We start from the raw sequence: 22,666 nt of genomic DNA on the forward strand, positions 1-22,666 counted from the left end.
GACATATTTTGGAGGATAGCTGTATTTTTTTCCTAATCTCTAGCAAACAGTAATCCAAAACATCGAGGCCTAAACATCTATATAGGAGACTGTTCTGCTTCATGTATCCACAACATGGGTTATTTTATTGGTATCAGAGTTACGTTAAAGAAAATTAGGAGAACAAGAGAATCTCAAGGCCATGATATGAAGAGAAGATGAAAGAAATTCCAGACACACAAAAGAACTTTTACAACCATTCAGAGACATTGCAAACTTCTTATCACCAGAGGAAGGAACCTACAGCAGTCTGGTGACATTAATACCAAATGAAATAATATCATATGGAAGAGAACTGGCAAACAATTCTCAATTTTTTTTGAGATCTGGAATAGTCAGAATTCAGCTTTTTGTGACAGATGGGCAAGAGGTCAAATATGTTTGCATCCTCCCTTTTGGAATCAATAAATAGGAAGAACCTACTCAAATGGAGAGTGATAACAGAAAAGTAATTTGAGATTTTCAGTCATGGCAGCTTGTCTGATTTGTCATCCCACCTGCCCCCTCTCTAAAAAGCACTTGTTAACTAGAAATTGCTGTACTGGATCAAGATGGTGATCCCCATGGTGCAGTAACCTGCCTGGGACAATGGCCAGGATCAGTCTCTTTGCAGAAAAAGCCCTGAACTGCTTACAAAGCAGTTGAGAGATAACCTTCCTAAAGAGAAGTTTCCCTCTGAATCTCAATAGATAGTGCTGGCTGGGAATCATAAATACTACAGATCTTTTCTTAAGCCGGGCTTTTATTTTATTTTACCTATTTATTAGTAAAATTCTGGATTTTTCTTGCCCAGATGTTTTCACTCATAGTGTCCTTTAGTAGTAGCTCTCCTGAGAAAGTCAACAATACATTTTTGCACCACATACACATATATAATTGATAAAATTATTTCTGATATTAGTTGCGAGTACCAGAACTTTTACTGTTAATGCATGTCTTAATGTTCTTATAATATGAAAATATATTCATATGCAGTCCAGAGCTACAGGACAAAAGGGTTAAATATGGCAGTGTTCAATCCTGATAAGCAGGCAAATCACTGTACATCAAATATAAAGAATATATTTAGCTGTAAATATAAGCCTATAATTTTGTCACCTCATCTCCAGCAAAATGGATTGCTGTGACCAGAAAACAGGTACATCCAACTAGACCGGATTCAATACACCAGTGGGCCAGTATGATGCATCGTGGAAAAGCATCATGTTGTCTATGTTAGTAGGCAGCTGATCAGCGGTAGCTGAAGTAGTTAATGCCCACTCCCTGCTTCTGTTTCCTGCCAACATCAGTATTTCTTCTGAGAAATCCTTTTGCCAAAGGATATGAGCCAACTCCTCTGGTCTCGTAAGACTATTTTTCCATCGTTGTGATCAACAGGCATTTCTCTGTGCCTGTGGACTTAATCCTTCTTGAATTTTCTTTGACTTAATCCTTCTTGAGCCTACTGTGCCCAGTATCCCAAGCAATGATTTCATAAATAACACTAGATCTCTCTGTTGCTATTGCCCAGAAATACTTCACATGTTGTTAACATCCTCATATTACATTTTCCTTTTTCTTGCCAGTTCCCTGATGGCTCTTAGATCTGTGATCAACTGTTACATTTTGATCAAGTTTTGGAATATAGCAAAAAAAATTTCTATTATCTCTAATCTCCAACCTTGCCTTTCTATTTAGTCCATCATGTCATCAAGTTCTTTATGTACACTATATCAGTTCTGTGCTGATCAGTCTTCCCATCTTTGGTAATTTCTGGGGTTTTATTTAAGATCAGTAATGGGATTATTTGAATCAGTAGTACCAAAAAGACAAAAACGATGGCAGAAACTGTATTCACAAATAACTTTGAGCTCTGTCTTGTCACTGCTATATATAGAGAAGTTTTACTTCCATCGTAAAGGGAGGAATGATGTAGAATGGGGCATGTGAAATTTCATTTAACACTTTTTGTGGAGAAAACCAGATCTAAGTCTAGAGCAAGAGTTTTCATTGCAGACACTTTTTTCAATGGAGGCATTGATCTCTAAGCAGAACATTTAACCTTGCTGACAGTAGACTTGATTTTCTTAACTATCTCTCATGGACTGTTAGGAATACTTCGTGGATTCTCTGGGGTTCACTGACTCTACATTGAAAATCACTCTTCTCGCAAATGCTTCCAAAGAGTACAATCAGCCAAATTGTCTGTGGAAAGGATCAAAACAGAAGAATAAAAAGCTGCAGAACAAGTACACAGGGTCAGTAAAAAGCAGAAGAAACAGGACAGAGTCAGGCCATCAAAAATGCAGGCATATAAAATGGAGAAAGTAACAAAAAAGATAGGAACACTTGTGCCGTGATATCACAACTATTGCAAGAAGAAAAAGGATGCACAATAGGGTGGAGCTGGAGGATACAGGCACGCCCAGTGGAAGTTGCTCAGAAACTATTTTGTTTTTCTGAGATTCACGTATTAGCACTTGCACTTATTCCTTGTTTTTGCATTATGCTCTGGGCTCTGCCCTGTCTGAAATTCAGTTTTGCTCCTTTTGCTACATGTTTTAGGCTGTCAGTGAGAGAAGCTTTAATCTTAAATTAGCTTCAGATGTGTCCTGCTTTTATGATCTGAAAATAAGAAATTCTTCACACTGAAAAGTCAAGCAATGCTTCACTGAAAAAAACAAAATTCTGTCTCCTACTGCACACCAAACATTAGGGCCGCACACGCTTCCATTGAGCACATGTCTGAGGGGCAACCAACGGTACTGTTGGGATTACTGATCAAGTTTCTTTCTGCAGCCCTGAAACACTGTGTGTATTGCATGACCTGTATTTATGGGCACCCGTAATTTTGCTCAAGCCCCCAATTTTCATTTGACACTTAAAGAAGGAGTGAGTATCCCCCCTGAAGAACAGAGCCTCGGGCCAGGTTATATCTTCTTTGTCAGATCTTGTAGTCTCACGTGAGGATGTCCCTTGCTTCTGACTCCTCTGGTGATGCTTGTCCTGCTGGGCCTCACCAGGAGCTCTGGGGCTGTAGGCACTGAGGGGTCCCAGGGGCCTGCAGCAGCTTCAGGGACACCGGCAGCTGCAGCAGAGAGGTCACTGGGGTGACCGCAGCACTAACCGCTTCAAATTACGCGTTAGAGAACACTCTTAGTTTAGGTCCTTTCTGTGGCTATTTGTCATGAAAATGTGGCAGCAATTTATGCGCAGTGATTACTTATGACGGGAACAGTACAAGTAGCTGCATGTTTTCTCCATTTTTGTGGTGCTTGTGAGCTGGCCATGGTTGTTTTTAAATGGTCTTGTTACTTGAATTAATACAAGTAAATGTGTTGTTATATTCAAGAGGATCTGTGCAGTGTGCTGTTAGTAAATAATATGGTTTATAAAGAAGGAGCTATTCAGTGACCCTCCTAACATATGGAATTGCTTCTACTCCATTCTTCACTGACCACGGCTTTTATAAAGAGAGAACAGAAGTGCGCAAGTCATTACTGGATTTACACATTAAGGAGATGTAACAAAATGAAAACAGGTTTTGAGATTTTTTTACACATTTAAATCTTTCTCTGTATGGACTATGTTGTCCTTGCCTGAGCCATCATTCGTAAAGAGATTTACTCTCTGCATGCATGAAACTGTAGATTTTATTTTTTCTTGTAATATTAACAGAAAACACCAGCATGTGCATATGTGCACATAATCTTAAACTGTGAAGTGTGCTGCCTCACAAAATCCCTGGCCATGCCCGAGAGCCCTCAGGCTCTGCCTAGATGGATGCCCGAGATGTGTGAGCCACATTCATATTTAATCAGGTCAATGTTAACACCTCCACCTTAAACAGACATGTTTAAGCCTAGGTAGAAGTAAGGTCTCCACTCTGATATGAGTCATATCTAACCCTTATTGCTATAATAGACATTTCAGCACTTCTGACTACACATGACACGATATCTATTCACCTCTATGTACCCAGACACATTTTTAGAGTTAATCTCCTCTGATTAAAAATGCTGATACCCCAAAACCCCATGTTTCTTAAGAAAAGATGGATCAGGAGAGCCTTTCTGTGGTATGCCCCTTGGACCAAGAAAGAACTTCATCTTTTAGCTCACATTTCACTTACACTTTCAGTAAACTGCAAAAAGAAAAGTTCACAGTAAAATCTAGTTTTGCTGCTCCACCCAAGAAACTAGCATGTCAACAGTAATAGCAGCAAATTTAACTAACTGAAAGCCTGTTCAGGAAAACTTATTTCTGTCAGATGTCAATTTTTATTCTCACCTCTTTAGTTATATGCTACTTTCTTACCAAAAAAAAAAAAAAGTAGTTTTGAATTTTTTGAAGTTTGCTTCCAGTTATTCCACTCTTTCTCTTTTGCACCATCTATGGTTATCAGAATACATAAGGACAATTTCTGAAAATAACTTAAGCTGAATTTCCAACCCAGCAGGCAGGTCTGGAATACACTGTCTGGAAAAATAATTCATTCCAGGAGAAAGAAAGGAGTGATCTTTTTAAGCAATTGCATTTACTGTAGGACAGCTGATGCAAAATATTTAAAATCAAGAGCAAAATTGTGGTATGTCTAAAAACAGATATTGCAGGATCAGCTAAACAGCTAAGTTTTTGTAGTCATAACTTATATGACTCTGTATGATTATAAGCCATATTGAAGTGACTGTGGATAAAAAGAGAATCTTTTTCAGGGTAGGTGGGTAAATAAGCAAGAAGTGATAGAAATATTCATGGCAAAGGTTGCACCTCTAATCGGACATGCTAATTCAGGTGAGGCTGCTAGCATTGCATGTGATGTGATCTTATCTATAGGTATGGATCATGCATCATGGTGCATCTTTGTCTACACATGATCAGAAGCTGTCTGAACAGAGGTGCTCAGCACCCTGGAAAATTATTGTTCTTACATGCTTCAGTTTGAAAATCCTGGTGAAACTTTGATTTTTTAAACAGCAGTTTGAATTCACCCACTATTTCCTAAGGAATCTGATATGCATAGTTAAATGCTGATTACAAACATATCCATAGATAAAAGATAAAATATATATGCTACCTGTTATTATTAATACTCATCTATTAAATGATCTGTTTTAAACGTTCCAAGTGCACTCCCTGAAAATCTCACTGAATTCAAGAGACACTATGACTTTAATGAGCAGGACTTCAAAAATGTGACTGTGACAAGGTCCGGAGCTGGCTTTGAAGAGGATCTACTGAGGCATTCTCCTCACAGTAAGCTCCCCAGATAAGACCAAAAAGATTTTAAACCCACAAAAAGACAGGTTTTGAACAAAAGTAGCAGGTTTCTTTTTTAAACAGGGAAGGCTCAGAGCAGCTAGAAGAGAAATAAAACAGATTGTACAGATGTGCCCATGTGCTCCTTGCAAGCAGGTCCTTACTTCCAAACTAAGCAATGACTTTCTGCATCACTGACTCAGCCCCTTGATCCCAGGAGGCTCGTTGAACCCTCTCGGAGCTGTGACTCCCAGTTCTCTGCTACGACTCTCTTAACCACTAACTGCTCCAGGCCCCAGTGTTCACATGAAGGAGCAACCCTTCTGCTTCTCTGCCACTGGGTTTCACCTTCCTCAGTAATTTTTTAATAGCACAAATTTATAACAATCCAATAAAATGAACACCGTGACTCAAAAACAGAAAATGGAATTAGGAATCACTCAAGCACCTTCTAATGTTCTGGTTTTTAAATCTAAGACCAAAAAACTTTGTGCCTTTAGAGAGAAAGGGCAAGGAAAACATTAAGGAGAAGGATGAAAAAGAAAGTCTGAAATGAAGAATTAATGACTGTGTCCTTTTAATTCTGGTGCCTCTGCAAAAGTTACAAACTAAAATACTAAAAGTATGTTGTTCATGATGATCTTACAAATGATACTGAGACTTATTTGTTTAATTTTAAGGGCTAGTATTTTGTACTAAAATGCCAGTCAACTGTCGGTTTGCTAACAGATTCCTGTTAAAGAGGGCAAGGTCTTTTCTTGTCTGTTTCTCCACAAAATTCTGGATTAGACTTTAGCTAATTGAATTTCAATGCAATTATATTTCAACATAATTGAAAAAATACTGTGCAACCTCATAATATGCCATTTTGCTACAGGTTCAATATATATTTGTCAGGTAACAGACATTTGGTGCATATTTACAATAAAAATACTTTAGTTTTTTCAGTGGGGAGGGAAGACATGAGTTAAAGTTTCAGATTGAAATATGATATATCTTTACTATAAAACATTTCAAATGAATGGAACATTTTAATTGCACTGGATTTTTTAAAATATTTGCTTTTTTGATAAAACAAAAAAGTAAGTTTAAAAAAAAAGACCTTCCCCCCTCACCCTCATTACTTCCTGACAGCTTTTTTTAGCTGCTGTTCTGCTAGAAAAAAGAGACAGTGAGGAGAATAGAATGAGAACTGACAATGAAAGAAAAACAAAGAAAACCAGAAAAATCAACAGAAAAAAATCTAAAATTTGCTAATTTGCCAAAATTCTTCCAACTAACTAAAGTTTCAAATGATATGATAAGGATAAATAATAGAACCTTAACTCATGTAACCCAGCTGTATTTTAAAGATAGTCAGAAGAGGATGGGAATCATTTTGCTTTCCACAGGTTATGCAAAAAGAAACAAAGACGACCAACCCAGCCAAATGTCCATTTTGTGGATGAGTGTAGGACAGAATGATTAGTGGAGGATGTACAGCAAGGATCATTGAGAATATAATTACTGTCTGTGCAACTGAAGAGAATTGTACATTACATTGATTTGCATGCAAAAGGTACGGGTATTGCTACAGGTTTTAGTAGTGGGTTTTTTTAATCCATTTGTTTCTTAAGCAGGCTCTGTTTTGCTTACTCTTATCTAAGCCTTGCATCTGGAAAGGCTGTTTTGCTCTCTGACAGGTCATTCGAAAATTCAAGGGCCAACAGGAAGAGAGCATAGATGGCGGACATGAAATTTTGGTCATGATACAATAACCTGAGTTACAGATCAAGACCCCTGATTTCACTACTACTGTAACTCGGGGTTGGCCACCTGGAGCAAAGAACACATTTTTGGTTTGTTCTCTTTTTAGTACTTACTTGTCTGTGTTCCCCTTCACAGGAATGTCTTACTGTCTAAAATGACTTAATCCTAACCAGAGATCCTGTAACAAACAACAACAGAACATCAAAGGTGACTAAATAAGGAAGATCAAACAGGAATTAGGCAATCCAGGGAGCAATTAGAGGACATCAAAACTACCCTGAGGGAAAGAACAGGACTGAGCTAGCCCACCCTAGTTGAACAGTCCTATTGACTTTGATCAGCCAGGAAAACATGGATGAGTTGAGGGAAGTCTGTTGATAGCCCAAATCCCAGACAACCTTGCTGAACACACCCTCCTGCCTCTTAGTGTACTTTGGTATTTGACCTGAAAGTTTGAGGAACTGTATCTTTCTGGTTCATTATTTTTAAAAAAGGAAAATCTATGTGGAGAAAAAAATAATTTTTCTTCTGAATGTCCTGTTAAAGTATCACATTACTTCTGGTTTTTCAAAGACCTTTGTTTAACTATTATGCTAATCAAACTATGGTAAGTTGATTTTGCTCCAGAAGAACTGTTGCATTTCACTGGAGGCTAAGGCCACAATGACTCCCAGATTGTGTCATACTGGTAAAGTTGCTAATGACTCACCTTTTCGGCTTGTGGGGCATCTTGCCCAAACTGGTCACCTAGGCTCACGCTGCTGTTAACAGCGAGATGGGCATTTCCAAAGGGCAAGTCAGCTGATAACAAAGCCACAGAGGTGTTCACTGGAGGGGACGTCTGAAGGCTTCTTGGCCAGCCTCTTGCTCAGACAAGGACTATTGCCAGCACTATCCCGTATCAGCCAAGGCTTTGTCTTATCAAATTTTGAGAATCTCTTGGAAAGAGGATTTCCAGCATTTCTGTGTAGCCCGTGCTAGTGCCACACTACCATCCTGGTAAAAAATATTTTTAAGCAATATCCAACCTAAACTTTTCAAGTCACAATCTACAACCATTGCACCTTGTTATATATATCCTCTGCCACTGCAAAGAATTGTTTCACTTTATCAATTTTTGCAGTTTCTCTTCCAGGTGTTGTAGGTTGCTGTTGGATCACAAGCTTGCTCCCACTTCACCAGGTGAAACAAGCCCAGATCCCTCAGCCCACGCTCATAGCTCATGTACTTAAGGCACTTGGGCATCTTGGTCATCCTCCTTCCAGTTTCTCATCATCCTCTTTGACCTGGAGAGCCCAGAGTGGGATGTGTCCTTCCAGGCAGGACCTCACATGCACCAGCTGAGGAGGGAAGCAGCTTCCTTTGATCCGCTGACTATGTTTCTCCCGATGATGCTCGTTCTTTTAAAATTAAGAACAGAAAGCATTTACACTGCTCTGGAGAGTTCAACAGGGTTTGTTCAACGCTGCCTCTAGGACCCTTCCCAGGGCTTGATATCCCCATGGTCAGGAGCGGCAGGGGCTCCCCAGGGCACCAGGGCCTGTCCCACCCCCCAGCCAGGAGCAGGACAGCCGGGGGGGCACCGGGGCTGCCCCAGCCCCCGGCGTTAGACTGGGATGAGCCAAGGCTGGGCCAGGATTTTGACCCGTGGGTTGGGGTTGGGATCAGGCCCACTGGGGGAACAGGGGTCAGACACAGCCGTGGGATGGCTGGGCAGGGCCGTGGGGATGGGCCTGAGCTGAGGCCAGGCTGGGCATGGCAGTTAGCTTAAAGGTAGGGCTGCTTGCCCTCGCGGGGGGGGGCTAGCTTTCCCCACAGCAGCTCCCTCTCCTCAGGGACCAGCTCTGCTCTTCCCAGCCTGGCCCTGCACCCCAGCGGCCAGGCCCCAGGGCTCAAGGTGCCCAGGATCCCGTCAGTACCCGTCCGGGAAATGGGCACAGTCCTACTGCATTTGTCTGTCTTCAGAGAAGGCACTGGTTTTTATTTATGTCTGTAAAACATGTGGCTGCACGGCTCTGATACTGGCTGAGGCCTCCAGGCACAGCTGTAGTACAAATAATAGCCTGGAATCTCTTCTGGGTGAGGTATTTCCTCAGTGTAGGCAAGAGATTAAACTAATAACACCCAATTTCCCGTTATGCTGATATTAAGGAAAATTACTCTGTGGGAAAGCAGGAGCTCATTGGTTCGAGTACATTTTCCTTTGGGAAAGTCTCTTCAGAGACTGTTTTCCTTTATCATTACAGGCCAACTCTTCCGCTAGGTACATCAGCTGGCTATTGAGTCAGGGCCTATGTTTTCCTACATTTTAAGCAGCTTGTCAAAGTGGGCCTTAATATTATCTTTCATCTTTATTTAATATTTTTTCTTAGCATATAATTTAAAAACCCAGAAGGATAAAAAGCAGGTTATCCTATTGCGCTATCTACTTTTCAAGCCTGACTTCACTAGACAATGCAGGTTGATAAGTGTTTTACCTCCACTGTGTTACCTGTGATAGTTGTGTGTGGGATCAAAACAAAAAAAAGGAATTAGATCTAAGAGATCCATACTGCACAGTTAGTAAAAATAACAAAGCTTATGGGCATTTTCCTAAACATCAGATAATGGGTTAGCAAGGTCCATTTTCTATAGCTACACCTAACAAACTCTCTCTTTGAAAGGGAGGACACATTAAAACACATTGTGTGAAAGAACAGAAATATCTGGCAAATCTAAGTTATACTGGTTGATTTCAGATATGGTAAGCATCTTTCCTTGGACACATACACTAGCACCAGGTAGCCTGGTTGAAGTGAAGATTCAAAGATAATTTGGAAGACAACCTTTTCTTTTTTTGTCAGTTTATACAGAACCTGTCCCAGGAATTTCTTATTATAAAGAAGCTAACACTGCATGTTCAGGTGATCTGCAAGACACGAGGCAAATAAAGATACCCTAGTACATTCCAGTGCTAGGCACACTCTTGTTTGAACTTGGAAGGAATCTTCATAATGTAACCAGCGAAGGAGTAATTTTCCTCAGAAATTCATTCAGGAAAGGAGAATGGCAGCTTTTAAAGGTATCAGCAACATCACTTTCCCAACTGAGAGGAAGAAGGATATGTGAGTCTGGCTTCTGTGGAGACAACATCCTCAATCTTCTTTGCTGGGCTAGCAGAAATCATAAACTCTTGAATGCCCATGGTCAGAGGAAAAGTTACATTGCCTCCGACTGATCTGACTATGAAGAAGCATGAGGTATTTCAAGAAGTATGTATCTGAGTATAGCATAAGATTTCCTGCATAGTTGAGAAAAGCTTATGAACAAGCATTTATGAGTTTAAATAATTTGTTTAGCTGGTACTTTGAGCTTAGCACACTTGCTGATGTGCCATCCAGCTACCCCGTGACATTCACTTTGCATGTATAATAGAAATAAAAGGCAAGATTATATGCTTTCAAAATGAGTCTGAGTTTTGCTTCTGCCTTTAAAAAATTAAAGATCAGAGGTGTTTAAGCTTAAGAGTCCTGTGCTATTATATTATAATAAAACCACGTTAAATATAAGTTTCTATGGTGCTTTTTCATCAGTTATTTTGACAATCTGTTCCTCTTAACTGTTACTGTTATTGTTGACCAAAATGGTCCTAAATAATAAACTAGGTCATGATTCTGTGTCTGCCAAAGTCAACGCAAAGCATTTCCATTGTCAGGTATCTGAAGACATATTGAAATGTCTTGAATGCCTCATTTTATATCCAGAGGTAGAATGCTAACACGGAGATAAGAACTAAACTGAAGAGGATTTGAGCTTATATTTCTTATATCTGAATTTTTAGCAAAACAAAAGATAAAAGTATTAACTATTTGATCTTTTAGAAAGTTTTTTTTAGTACTTCAGCAAAGCAAAAGCTATAAAATTAAATTACTGGTATGGAATAAAACCAGCAAGTGGCAGTATTTGACAAAAATCTGAGAGGTAAGTAGGAAACTTTTAAAAGCAAATGGAGATTTACATTATATCTAACTATAAGGTAAGGACTTCTAGCATTCAGAAAGAAAAGTATCTCCTTTCCAGCATAAATATCTTATTTTTTTGTTAGGTCAATTCCTCAACTAGAGAAATTGGAAACAGAAGACAAATTTCCCATGGATATTTATAGGCAGGGTCAATAAAAATGACCCTACACATTTTCTAAAAATTATTCTATGAAAACTGGCTAAGAACAGAAAGATATATCAAAACCATTTGGAGGTCTTATTTATCAGAAACCTTCCCTGCCAGCAATTTAGAATAGCATGCAATGAATATTAAAATCATAGAATCGTTCAGGTTGGAAAAGACCTTTAAGATCATCGAGTCCGACCATAAACCTAACACCTCATACTCTACCGGATTCCACAGGGCATGAAAAAAGTCTAACTTAAATGACTTATGAGGCACTAATAATATATTAACCAAGAGCCTGGAGGTTACATGTAACTTAAAGTAAATGACAAGAAAGCTATATAGCATGTTAAGGTTAAATTGCCTAATTAGAGTGAAAATATCTATTTTAATCTCACTCTCAGGATTACATATGTATAGCATAATTACTTCTAATGCATAGTACAATAGTCTAGCAAGTCCCCAAGTGCTAAAAACTTTTCAGAACAATTTTAATTCCCCATAGAAAACATAATCAATTTTGACTATGTGCTTTATTTTTGAAAAGAATCATCATAAAGCACCAAAATGCCAAAAAGTAAACTGTCATCATATTTTCCTAAATGCTACGAATATCCCAATTTAGTGTTATCTCTATATTACTGTGTTTTAATTATCTAGCCTCAGATGTTCTGCTGCTCTTAGTATGGGCGCTGCGGGATGACAGATTTACAACTGCCAAGATGCTCTAATGTGAGTGGCATTTCCGGGACAAAAACTTACTTGTGCCAACACTTGCACTTTGTAGGTCAGAAGTGCCTGAGCTTTTACTGGACCAGGAAACAAATTTAATTTTCAGATTAAGGCATGCATATATCCCAACACTGATTGCAAACGCGGAGGAGGTGATACACATAGCAGCTGCTTGCTGAATTGACATTGAGGTGATGAACATTTTAACCTGCTTCTTCCGTAAACATTCTTCTACTTCAGACTGGTATCCTCCACTGTGAAACAGCTGACATGTATGTATATGAGTTTCTGAGCACTTGGTGTGTTGAAATAGCAGACTAAGCCCAGCTCTGCAACAGTATTTAGAAATGTACCCAATTTAGAAGTGTATCTAAATGGTAAGAAAGAGTCTTACAGGCGTCTCTGACTACCCTAGAAACTCAGTAATTACACTGCTGATGGCACGTCGGTAAGCCTCCCCTATCTCCAGACACAGATTGAGCCCACAGGCTCCCAGTTAGCCAGCCGCCAGCTCACGGGGAGGTTGAAGGATGTTTTCAAGGATTCAGGACTCCTTAGAACAAGGAAAACACTTCTATGCTTCCATTAGCTAACTCCTTTTTAAGATATAAGCAGTCATGTCTCGCTTTAGGGAAGAGAGACACAGTGACTCAAGAAAAACATAGTCAAATAGTACTTCTGCAGAAAGTAAGTTACAGATAATGACTCGTCTCAGCATATTTTGATTCTGGGCCCATCAGTGATATCCAGCACTCATCGTAGCACACTTCCAGGCTCTGAGGTGTTTGACTTCATGTTAAAAAAAAGAAAAGTAATTCCCTGACTCATGTGCTAGTAAGATTCAGAGTAAAAATTACCATAGTTAAGTTTTAGGCAAGAATGGCCTCTACATTGCTCCTTGAAGAAAAAGGCACGCAGGCAACCCTGCAGAAGTGCCAGGGCTGATTTCTGGGGTGGAACTGGAGGTGCTGACACCCATAATTTGTGAGAGAATATGTTGTTGTTACACTTAATAGGTTGGTTGTGATCACTGTTATTGTCATCGTAGAAATGACATTCCGATGTTTTCACCTGGGATAGTCAAAGCATGGAGAGAGCTGGAGAAAAGGTACCTACCTACTTTGGACCTGACATCACATGACAACATATTTAGGGCAATGTTAGAAATCTCAAAGGTAATCCAGTTTTGTGTTCTCACAGAAGATTTGTTCGGAGAAACTGCTGAGACCATGGGAGCTAAGGCCGCAACCATTATTCTTGTAAGCACGGTTACATTCTGGTGGTCCTCTTACAACTTCTTGCCAGTGTACACACCTACCGAAAACCATCAGCTGAATGTAGTTCAGGGCAAATCAGACAGATTTTCCTGGCCCAGCAGTAGAAGTTGCAGCACTACGAGGGGGTAGTCCAAAGGCTGTGCATGCCAGTCTTTCAGAGCAGGGCAGAAACGGGACTTAAAAACTTAGGGTTGAACCTGCCTCTTCCCACAAGGGTTTCTTTTCCCCGTCTCTTTTTCTTCCTCGCCTCTTCTCTTTGCTTTCTGCTCTCCTTTCCCTTCCTTTTTCTTTCCCTTCTTCCCCACTCCTCTCCTGGCTTCCCTTTCCTTTCCCCTTCCTTCCCTCCTCTGCCGAGGTGCACGCCGTCGCCCACCTCGGGGGGCTACCTTCGCCCCCTCCCTCCCCGGGGATGGAGGCGAGGGCCGGGGAGCAGCGGGCCGCGGAGCAGCGGGCCGGGTCCCGGCGGCCGGGTCCCTCCGCCCGGGGCGCGGTGCGTGCGCAGGGCGGCGCGGAGCCCCCGCGGCGGGGCGGCCGCCCAGCCCGCCGCCGGCCGGGGCGGGCCCACCGCCGTCCCCTCCTCCAGCCTGCGCGGGGGGACGGGATCGCCCCGCCGCCGACCAGAGCGGCAGCCGCGGCCGGGGAGCGGAGCGGGCGCGACGCGGAGCTGCCGGAGCCCCTCTCCTCCTCCTCCTCCTCCTCCTCCTCCTCCTCCTCCTCCTGCCCCGCGCCCTGCAGCATGGCCCGGCGCGGAGCGGCGGCCGCCCCCGGCCTCTGCCTCCTGCTCCTGCTGCTGCTCCGCAGCGGGGGGCTCGCCCCCCCCGCCGCCGCGCAGCCCCCGCCGCCGCAGCGCGGGAGCGTGTGGTGCCCCAGCCGCTGCCTCTGCTTCCGCACCACGGTGCGCTGCATGCATCTGATGCTGGAGAGCGTCCCCGCCGTGTCCCCCCAGACCACCATCCTGTGAGTAGCCGGGCGGGGGCTGGCGCGGCGGGGCGAGCGGCGGCCCGGCGGGCAGGGAGAGAGGCGGAGGGAGGGCAGAGGAGGAGGAGGAGGAGGAGGGGATACCTGGGGTGGGAGGCACTTTGGGTGGCGGTGGAGCCTCAGCCCTTTGTCTGCGGTCGGGGGAGGGGGGCTGGACCGGCGGCGGTGGCTCTGCCCGGGCGCCCCCCCCGACCCCCCTCGCCGCTGCTGGCGGGGCTCCTCGGCGAGGGGCGGCCCGGGGCTGCCCTCGGCTCGGCTGGGCTCGGCGGGGCTGGGCTCGGCGCCCCCCGGCCCCGCTGCCCGCTGGGCCCCGCGGCCGGTGCCGGGGGGTGGCGGTGCCCCGGCGCGCTCCTGCCCGGCTTTGGGTGGGGGTGCCCCTGCTTCTGCGGGGGCGGTCAGAGGTGGAGATTCTGGTTAACCTGCGGGCAGTGTGTCTCCAGCTTCATCGTCCCTAGAAGGATTTGGCTGCTTCCTTCGTATCCTGCTTAAAAAGCCCACTGAGTTGGCAGGAGGATCGGCAGCGGTAGATGTAGCGCTTTCCTTTCCGTTCCGTTCCGAGACGCGGTGGGGATGTGTGAGCAAAGCGGGACCCAAAGCCTGGGCTTACCCGAAGACTAACCCGGTTCAAGTCCCTGCGAAGGACTGAGGACATGCGAACTCACAGTTCTCTGTCCGATTTTTTAATTCAGGCACTAATGCGTCAGTTGAAGCGCCCGGCCGTTCTTCTCTAGGGTCCAGCCACTGTTTTGAGTAGGATTGTGTTGGTAATGAAATTCGGTATTGGCAAGGATTAAAATTTATTTCGTTCACGTCGATTTTACTGCAACCCTGTCCTTTCCAAGCATATTTGCCTGTCATAAATGCAAAGATCTAAACGCAGGCTATTTTGTTTCGAGGCTTACTGTGAGGGACGGATTTCTTCCACTGACCCGCTTCTGCGTTACTTGGGCTCAGAAAGCTCTTGGCGCCAGCCCCGTCCTTCCCTTACACACACGCAGCCGTGGAGGCTGAGCAGAGCTTGGCCCTGGGAATTTTCTGCAGGGCCTCCTGTAATAAATTGACTTGTGACTTTGTCAGATATTTTCAAAAGGGATCTATAAAGCCTTGGTGTGTTTCAGCTTCCAAGTATTATTTAAGGTGAAGAGTACAGTCATTTAACATTAACTGAGTCCCTCTTTGGCAAGAAGCGCAGCCTTTTGGCAGAATGGGATTAGTCCTGCAGTACTTGTAAACCTTTTAGGGAACAATACAGGAAGTGGGTGGTTAATGTTTCTTACATTTGAAACAAAGTACATTTACAGAACACCTTTTGCTTTGAGATTACAGGAAACTGTGTAAAGCTAGTTTTGTGAATCATCTGAAATGTGAAAAAAAAAAAAAAAAAAAGTCCTTAGAGTATGGAGTCAAGTCTCAATGGCTTAGTTTCACGTTAAAGGTAGAAGGGCCTGCAACAGCAGAAAGTATTAGATTAAACCTAGCCAGGGTGGAGCTCCCCTTACGGTGGGTATTTATAATCTTGCAGTGAGTCAGAGGAGAATGTGTGAACAATGCAAGCATTATACCCGTCTAACCCCACTAATATATCAAATTGTCTAGTATCCCAAATCTGAATTATCATTCTGGTATAATGCAAACTATAATGCAGCAGAAGTAATGAAAAAGAAGTTAAAAACATTTTTTCAGCTTGACAAAGAACAGTAATTATCAAAATACACCTGCGGATGACCAGCATTCTTCAAAACATAATGGTGGCCCTTACTTGTCATCTGGTAATGGGTATTCTCCTTTTTCACCAACCGACTAGGGGACTGTTATAAATAACATAAGTAATACTACATCTGTAAATACACAATTACTCCTGCTACAGTTCTGCTGAATGGCTGTGAATGGGGAGGAGATGGGCCAGGAGATAGTCAGGCAATATGAATCTCTGGGACAAAGAACAATGGTACAATTTATTCAGTAATCAGTAGTTTGAAGATACCAATTATACATAAATAGCTTACCTACTGTGTACGAATTTCCTACCTTTGGCTGTAGGATGTACTTTCAGATTAATTATTACATTTCCGAGGTACTCCCTGAATTACCAGGTGGTTTACTACTAATTTTTACCCTACTGCTACGTAGAACTTCAGTTCTACGCAGCAGTGTTATACTTCATAGAGGTAGCCCATCACCCACAGAAGGCTTTCTATACTCAAGAATAGTTTCTTTTTTAAGCATGAAAATAAGAAGCAGGTATTTCATCTCTGGTTTCACTTCCACAGTTCATCTTTCATGTGGAGCCTATATATTAATTTCAATTGAACGCCTTCCCCTTTAAGAAAATCCTGCAAAGTGTGTTGCTGATGGGTTAAGCCCATTTTTATTGGCATTGGTAAATTCCACATTCTTGTCTGTTTTCTTTCTTCCTTAGGACACAGATTCATTGTGCAAAGTAATTTTGTAAAAAAACTTCACCATAAGTTTTTCCTTGTTTATAAGTATATAGTTATTTTGGTTTTTGCTGAGCACTGGTTCTGAAAACTGTCCCATTTTGGAAGCTGAGTTGACTTTGCTCTACTTCACATATAATTTGTTATATGGATTAAAACAGCATGGGGCCCAGACCAACAGTGCAGCCAAATGTTTTTCCCCACATATCAAAAATGTCTACTCCTAATCTCAGGCTCTCTTTTGAAAACTGTTCATAACATTACTAGTTGCTGACCTTGCCAGTGCTACTTCTGGCTGTACATTTTCTCACTCCCTCCTGCTTCCCCCACTTTCTGGCACTTCCCCCTTCCCTGCTGCAGGCTAGGATCCGTGGCTTCGATTTCTTCTGCTGAGTGGATTCTGCCAGCTTTGAAAGTGCTCGTGGAGCCTTGTGTGAGTACATGGTTTCACCCAGGATGAGATTACTGCCCAGGCTCTTTGGAGGACTAGGGCCGGCATCCCAGTCAGCAGGTCCTGTGCTGACTTCCCTTAAGAATGGAGACCCACCTTCAAAGCGGTTTGCAAAACCACTTCATGCCTTAAGTACGGTCCTGGAAGTTTCCTTTCATCTCCGATTAAATATAGAGCGCTTGTGTATTCACGGAAATTGCTGAAACATATTTATATTAGACCATTTAAATGGTTGAGGAATGTAAAATTCTGGATACAGTACTATTGCTGTCCTCTCTTCCCTGAATTGTATCCTATCTTGCATTTATTTAGGGTATTTCTGTGTTTTACAGCCATTTTTAGTTCATGGTGTTTGTAATTCTGACAGGGGTCCTTTGAGTATCGATGCAGTATGTTACTATTTGTATCTTGCCTAAACAGGACCAAAATCCAAACCTGTCTACAGTACTCGTTACACATGCTCAGACCAATACTAAAATTTGTTCAAAGTTTTTCTTGGCAGCTGAAACTAAATTGAAGGCAACGATCTCAGTGTTGCTTGTTACTGCTTTTGTTTACGTGATTCCAACATATTCTACAAACTGGATAGGTTACAGTGCATACCTATTTATTTATTTTAATTTCTAGTTTGTAGTGTGAATGTCAAGGATCCATCCAAAGGGAAAGGGGAAAGCGTTAGTTGTTTAATTCTATGTGACTTTCTAGACAGCTGTGTAAGAGGTACTTATATTTTTTTCATAGCTCCATGAGAATTTTTGTGGAATCTGATGTACGCTCACGATGCCCGTGAAAACCGTTACTGCTGCTTTTCAAGCGCATCTATCTTAATACAATTTAAAAAAAAATAACTGAATTACACAAATCACACATCTGTTTGGAGTGTACATGAATTACCAAAGAGATAGAGATAATGGAAACATAATGACATTTTGCATTTCAGTGTTGATTTGTGATAACATTATGCCTCTTAACAGAGGCATTTAGGGAAAAGAAATGGGGGGTATGTATGAATTCTGTCAGTGCGTGAGTCTCTGGGCTATCATAGCAGAAGGATGCATGCTATTTGCAGATCTGCTCTTTGCAAATGATGCATCATCAGTCAGCAAACCACCAGCCCATTCTCATCTGAAAAATGCAGGATCCTTGCTTCCGATCAGATCTTTGAAACCCTTTTAGAAAACTTCCAGTAGATTGAGCAATTAAGACAACAAATAAATGCACCTCAGCACTGTGAAGGACAAAGGATTGTATGTAGTCTCAAATCTGGACTGTGAGTAAGCTCGATAACTTCACTGCTGAGCATCAATTTATGTATGGGAGGTAGTGAGAGATATGACACTGGTATAAGATTTTAGTTAAGACGCAGAGATTTGTATATATGTAGTGTTCAAAAAAGGACAAATACTAAAGGTTTACTTGAAGTGTTTGAGAATGACTGAATACGGACAGACTCGTGGCTGCGCAGCAAACTGCATTAGATGCCAATGATGATTTGCTTGAATTGCACGAAGCAGGGGGAAAGCATAAGATTATTTCAATAAAAATTATCTTAGGTCTTCCTTCATGGAGATTTTAAGACCACATGCAGGATTAAATTTGAGATTAAAACACCTACATTTAGGTCTCTATACACAGGAGCCTACAGCCATGTTTGGTGTCTGAGCTTCCCTTCTAGCGAGTAGCAACTTAGCCAACAGTCCATAGTGCCTGGAGCAGGACTCGGCTCAAAGGAAGGGGGACACCTAGGACTTGATTAATTTGCTAACTATATTATTTGAATTCCCTTGAGAAAATAGTTTCTGGCTTCCAGCTGCTTCTCCAAAAAGGACACAGGTCTCCTATTGGGCCTGTGTCATACCTGCTTGCTCCCAACAGATGTCTCAGATAGCCTAGGACTTCTAAAGTAACAGCAGGCACCACTGTTAGGACAACTGAATTAAGCTGCTACTGTTTGGGCAGTTTATTCATTCTCCAGCCTTCTCTAGCATGAGTGTGTTGACTAGTCTTCTGTTGACAATAAAAGGAGTTTAAACATCTGTATGTAGATGTTGATATTTCTTTGCCTCAACAGAAGCTTGAAATATTTTTCAGAAGAGAATGTTTTCGTAGTATTTTTGACAGAAAGAAACTCCTTGCAAAAATCAGGCTAAGGGGTCATACACAGTACAGAAAGTAACCTACTTTAAAGTATGTTAGTTGTTGCTAAAAGGAGAGTATTTCTCCTCCAGTAAGCCCTATTCTCTGAGTACCAACAAATCAAATGGATACTGCAAAAGATACCAAACCTCCCCTGCAAAGCAGCTTTGGAGTGTGTGTAGGATGTTAACCCTGCCAAAGCCGTTCCCAGGCAATCTGTCTGTACTGCTGGATGGAACGAGCTAGGGCCAAGGCATGAATGTGTGAAGGGCACATTTGCAGAGCGTGCAGTATGTGCTTGGTTGTTAGCAGGGGGCACAAGGGCACAACATTGATAGAGTGTTTGGCATTTACTGGGAGACATTAGGCAAAGCTGCTGCGGGATGCAAATGAGTCTTCGTTTCAAGAACACATCTGCAAGTCACTAGACCCACTAGTGGGAAAGTATTTGTGTCATCTCAGCTTCAAGTTAACCCTCATCAAATTCTTTGTTAAAGAACAGGAAAACGTGTGGAGCAAAATCATACCCATTGTTTCCTGCAAGTATCTTACTGTATATTTAACACACTGTCATCAGAGGAATACATTGTCTCATGTTACAGTTAATAAATATAATTTCTGGTTTTCTTCTTTTTTACTAAGATGTGGTTTTGACCAGTAAATACTTAACATTTGAGTGTTAAAATGCTAAATATGTCTTTGTTTACAGAAAGATCTCCATAATGAGTAGAACCAAAGATCCATTTGACCTAATATGTGTTCTTTGAGGATGACTGAAAGGGCAGCTTATAAACAAGTAGACAGCATAGAGCAGCATATAGTGGTTCATCCTTATAATAATTTGCAGTTTAGGGATTTTCTGAGCTAAAGGTTATTTCCATATTATATGTAAATCTTGATGAATTTCTCCTCCACAAATTGTTTAACCTCTTCTTTTCAACTAATTTAGCTGTTACTTACACTGATAACTTTTGGTGAGGAGTACTACACAAACTATGTGGTGTAAATTGCTCTCTTTTATTTGAAGTCTTCAAGTTGGTGTCCCCCATTTCTTCTGTTGGAAGAGACAGTGAATACTCGATCCCTCTCTATCATCTCAATGCCAGCCATGATTTTATGACCTTTGATGCTAAGCTTTTCCATTCATTTCTTTTTAAAGTTGAGGAGTCTTTTCACTGAAAGGTCAATGTTCTTAACTTCTCATCATCTGAATTGCTCCTTCCCTGCTCTGCTGTGTTTTGAGTTGAGGGAATTATAACTTTCCCAGTATTTACATGGACAGATCTGGTATGTGGGCTAACTGGGGATTTATACACCAGCACTAGGATCATCTCTGTTTTCATTTTCTGTTCCTTTCCTAAAAATTCCCAACAACATATTTCCTTCTCTTGAACTGTTGTTTTTATGGAATTATCAAGGGTAGCTTAAGATCTTGTCCATAAATAGTAATGATCAGTTCCAGGCCCACCATTTTATTTGTAAAGTTTGGTTTTCTCCATATACATTACTTTATATTAATATCATAGAATCATAGAATGGTTTGGGTTGGAAGGGGCCTGAAAGATCATCTAGTTCCAACCCCCCTGCCATGGGCAGGGACACCTTCCACTAGACCAGTGCCTTGAACACTGCCAGGGATGGGGCAGCCACAACCTCTCTGGGCAACCTGTTCCAGTGCCTCACCACCCTCACAGGGAAGAACTTCTGCCTTAAATCTAATCTAAACCCGCCCTCTTTCAGTTTAAAGCCATTACCCCTTGTCCTTTCACTACAGGCCCTATTAAAAAGTCTGTTCCCATCTTTCTTATAAGCTCCCTTTAGGTTCTGGAAGGCTGCTATAAGGTCTCCCCGGAGCCTTCTCTTCTCCAGGCTGAACAACCCCAACTCTCTCAGCCTGTCTTCATAGGAGAGGTGCTCCAGCCCCCTGATCATCTTCATGGCCCTCCTCTGGACTTGCTCCAACAGGTCCATGTCCTTCTTATGTTGGGGGCCCCAGAGCTGAACGCAGTACTCCAGGTGGGGTCTCATGAGAGCGGAGTAGAGGGGAAGAATCATCGCTTTTGCATTAGGTCTGCATTTTAAAAGCCGTTCATGGACTTTTGACAGGTCCTTCCACTGTTCTTCCTATTCAGACTTTGATAAAATAGATAAATATCATAAGCAAAACTTTGTTCTCTCTGTTGTTCATCCCTCTTCCACTTATGAATAAATTGAGCAACGCAGAACCCATCACAGCTCTCTGTGAAACTCCACTGGTATCGTTCCCCACTATGACAGTTTGCCATTTACTACAAACATCTCTTTATATGCTCATCTGGACTGTGTAGGTTATTTGCTTTCTAGCTGTTTGTTTCAAAAGATTGTCTCCTAATTCCCAAAGCTTTGGGAATTTGGACTGTGGTCAGCACAAGATTTTTTTCATTTGTTGTACTGAAACATTTTAGAAAGCCATGAAGATTATATAAATCAGTGGTTCGCTTGGTATTGTTGTCGAGGTCCCCAGTTGAAAATCACAGTTTTAAACATTTTTCTGCTAGCTTCTGCTAGAAGGTAGCTTCAGTGCCTCTGCTGTTACTCAGTTTTCCCAAACAACAGCAAAATTAAAAGTGACGAGTTACATCAATTTTCATCATTACTTTGGGGAATTTAGGGCCATGAGGGACACTGAAAAAGAAATTTTTGAGTAGCAGAGACAAACATGGCATTACTCACTGGAAAGAGTAAGAAATGGATGCTTGGACATGAGTAAATATACTCTTTCTCTCCTAATTCCCAAAGAAGGCTGGTGAAAAATCTAAGAGGGAGATGCCTATCCCTTGCATCATCAGGAGGTTCTGGATCTGAGACACAAGGAGAGGGGTGGCTGTCTTGTCTAATGTTGTGGTAAACACATGCCTAAGAGAAAAATATGACTAATAAATATTCCAACCTCCATTTTTCTGAATAGCTCTTAACTGAATTCTCTCCCAGGTGAGGTCAGTGTTCATTAAGAGATGAGAGGGGGATGTCACTAACCAGCAGAAAACTTGGTGATTTAGATATTAAATAAATGTTAGGCTGCCCACGTGTGCTTATGGATTGGCTTGTAAGTAAACTAAATTTAAATTAAAAGGTTGAAAGTCCAGCAGAAAAGAAAAATAGAAACTATAGCCAGTAAAGAAGAGAACAGAGCTCGGGATAAAGATAGAAGGACGCTGTGGAAAGGAAACAATATAATAGAAGAAATTGCTATTATGACATGAAAAAATAGCAGACAACTATTCAGAAAATAACAAAAGAGGAGGAGAAATAGTGCATGATGTGTAAAATTGCATAATATTTTATTTTTTTAATTACAAAATGTCCTTTTACAGGAATATTTTACTGCGTATAATGGGTAAAATGAAAATGCTAGATTAATGTTTTCAGGCCCCAATTCTATTTTGAACAATTGAAAACCAAACTAAATTTTCACCCATCTTGATTCATCTCTCCGAATG

At 41.8% G+C, this 22,666-nt stretch overlaps 1 protein-coding gene across 2 annotated transcripts in view; it reads left to right on the forward strand.

Annotated features, from left to right (window-relative positions):
• The first annotated feature begins 13,821 nt into the window (after positions 1-13,821).
• PXDN (peroxidasin) overlaps positions 13,822-22,666 on the forward strand; it is an 89,432-nt gene continuing 80,587 nt past the window's right edge. For both annotated transcript variants that reach the window (XM_052809753.1, XM_052809754.1), the window contains exon 1: positions 13,822-14,141. In XM_052809753.1, coding sequence (XP_052665713.1) covers positions 13,921-14,141 — 221 coding nt within the window. In that variant the 5' untranslated portion in view covers positions 13,822-13,920. The remainder of the gene's footprint in view (positions 14,142-22,666) is intronic.

The sequence above is a fragment of the Harpia harpyja genome, chromosome 15, assembly GCF_026419915.1.
Source record: "Harpia harpyja isolate bHarHar1 chromosome 15, bHarHar1 primary haplotype, whole genome shotgun sequence".
Lineage (NCBI taxonomy): Eukaryota > Metazoa > Chordata > Aves > Accipitriformes > Accipitridae > Harpia > Harpia harpyja.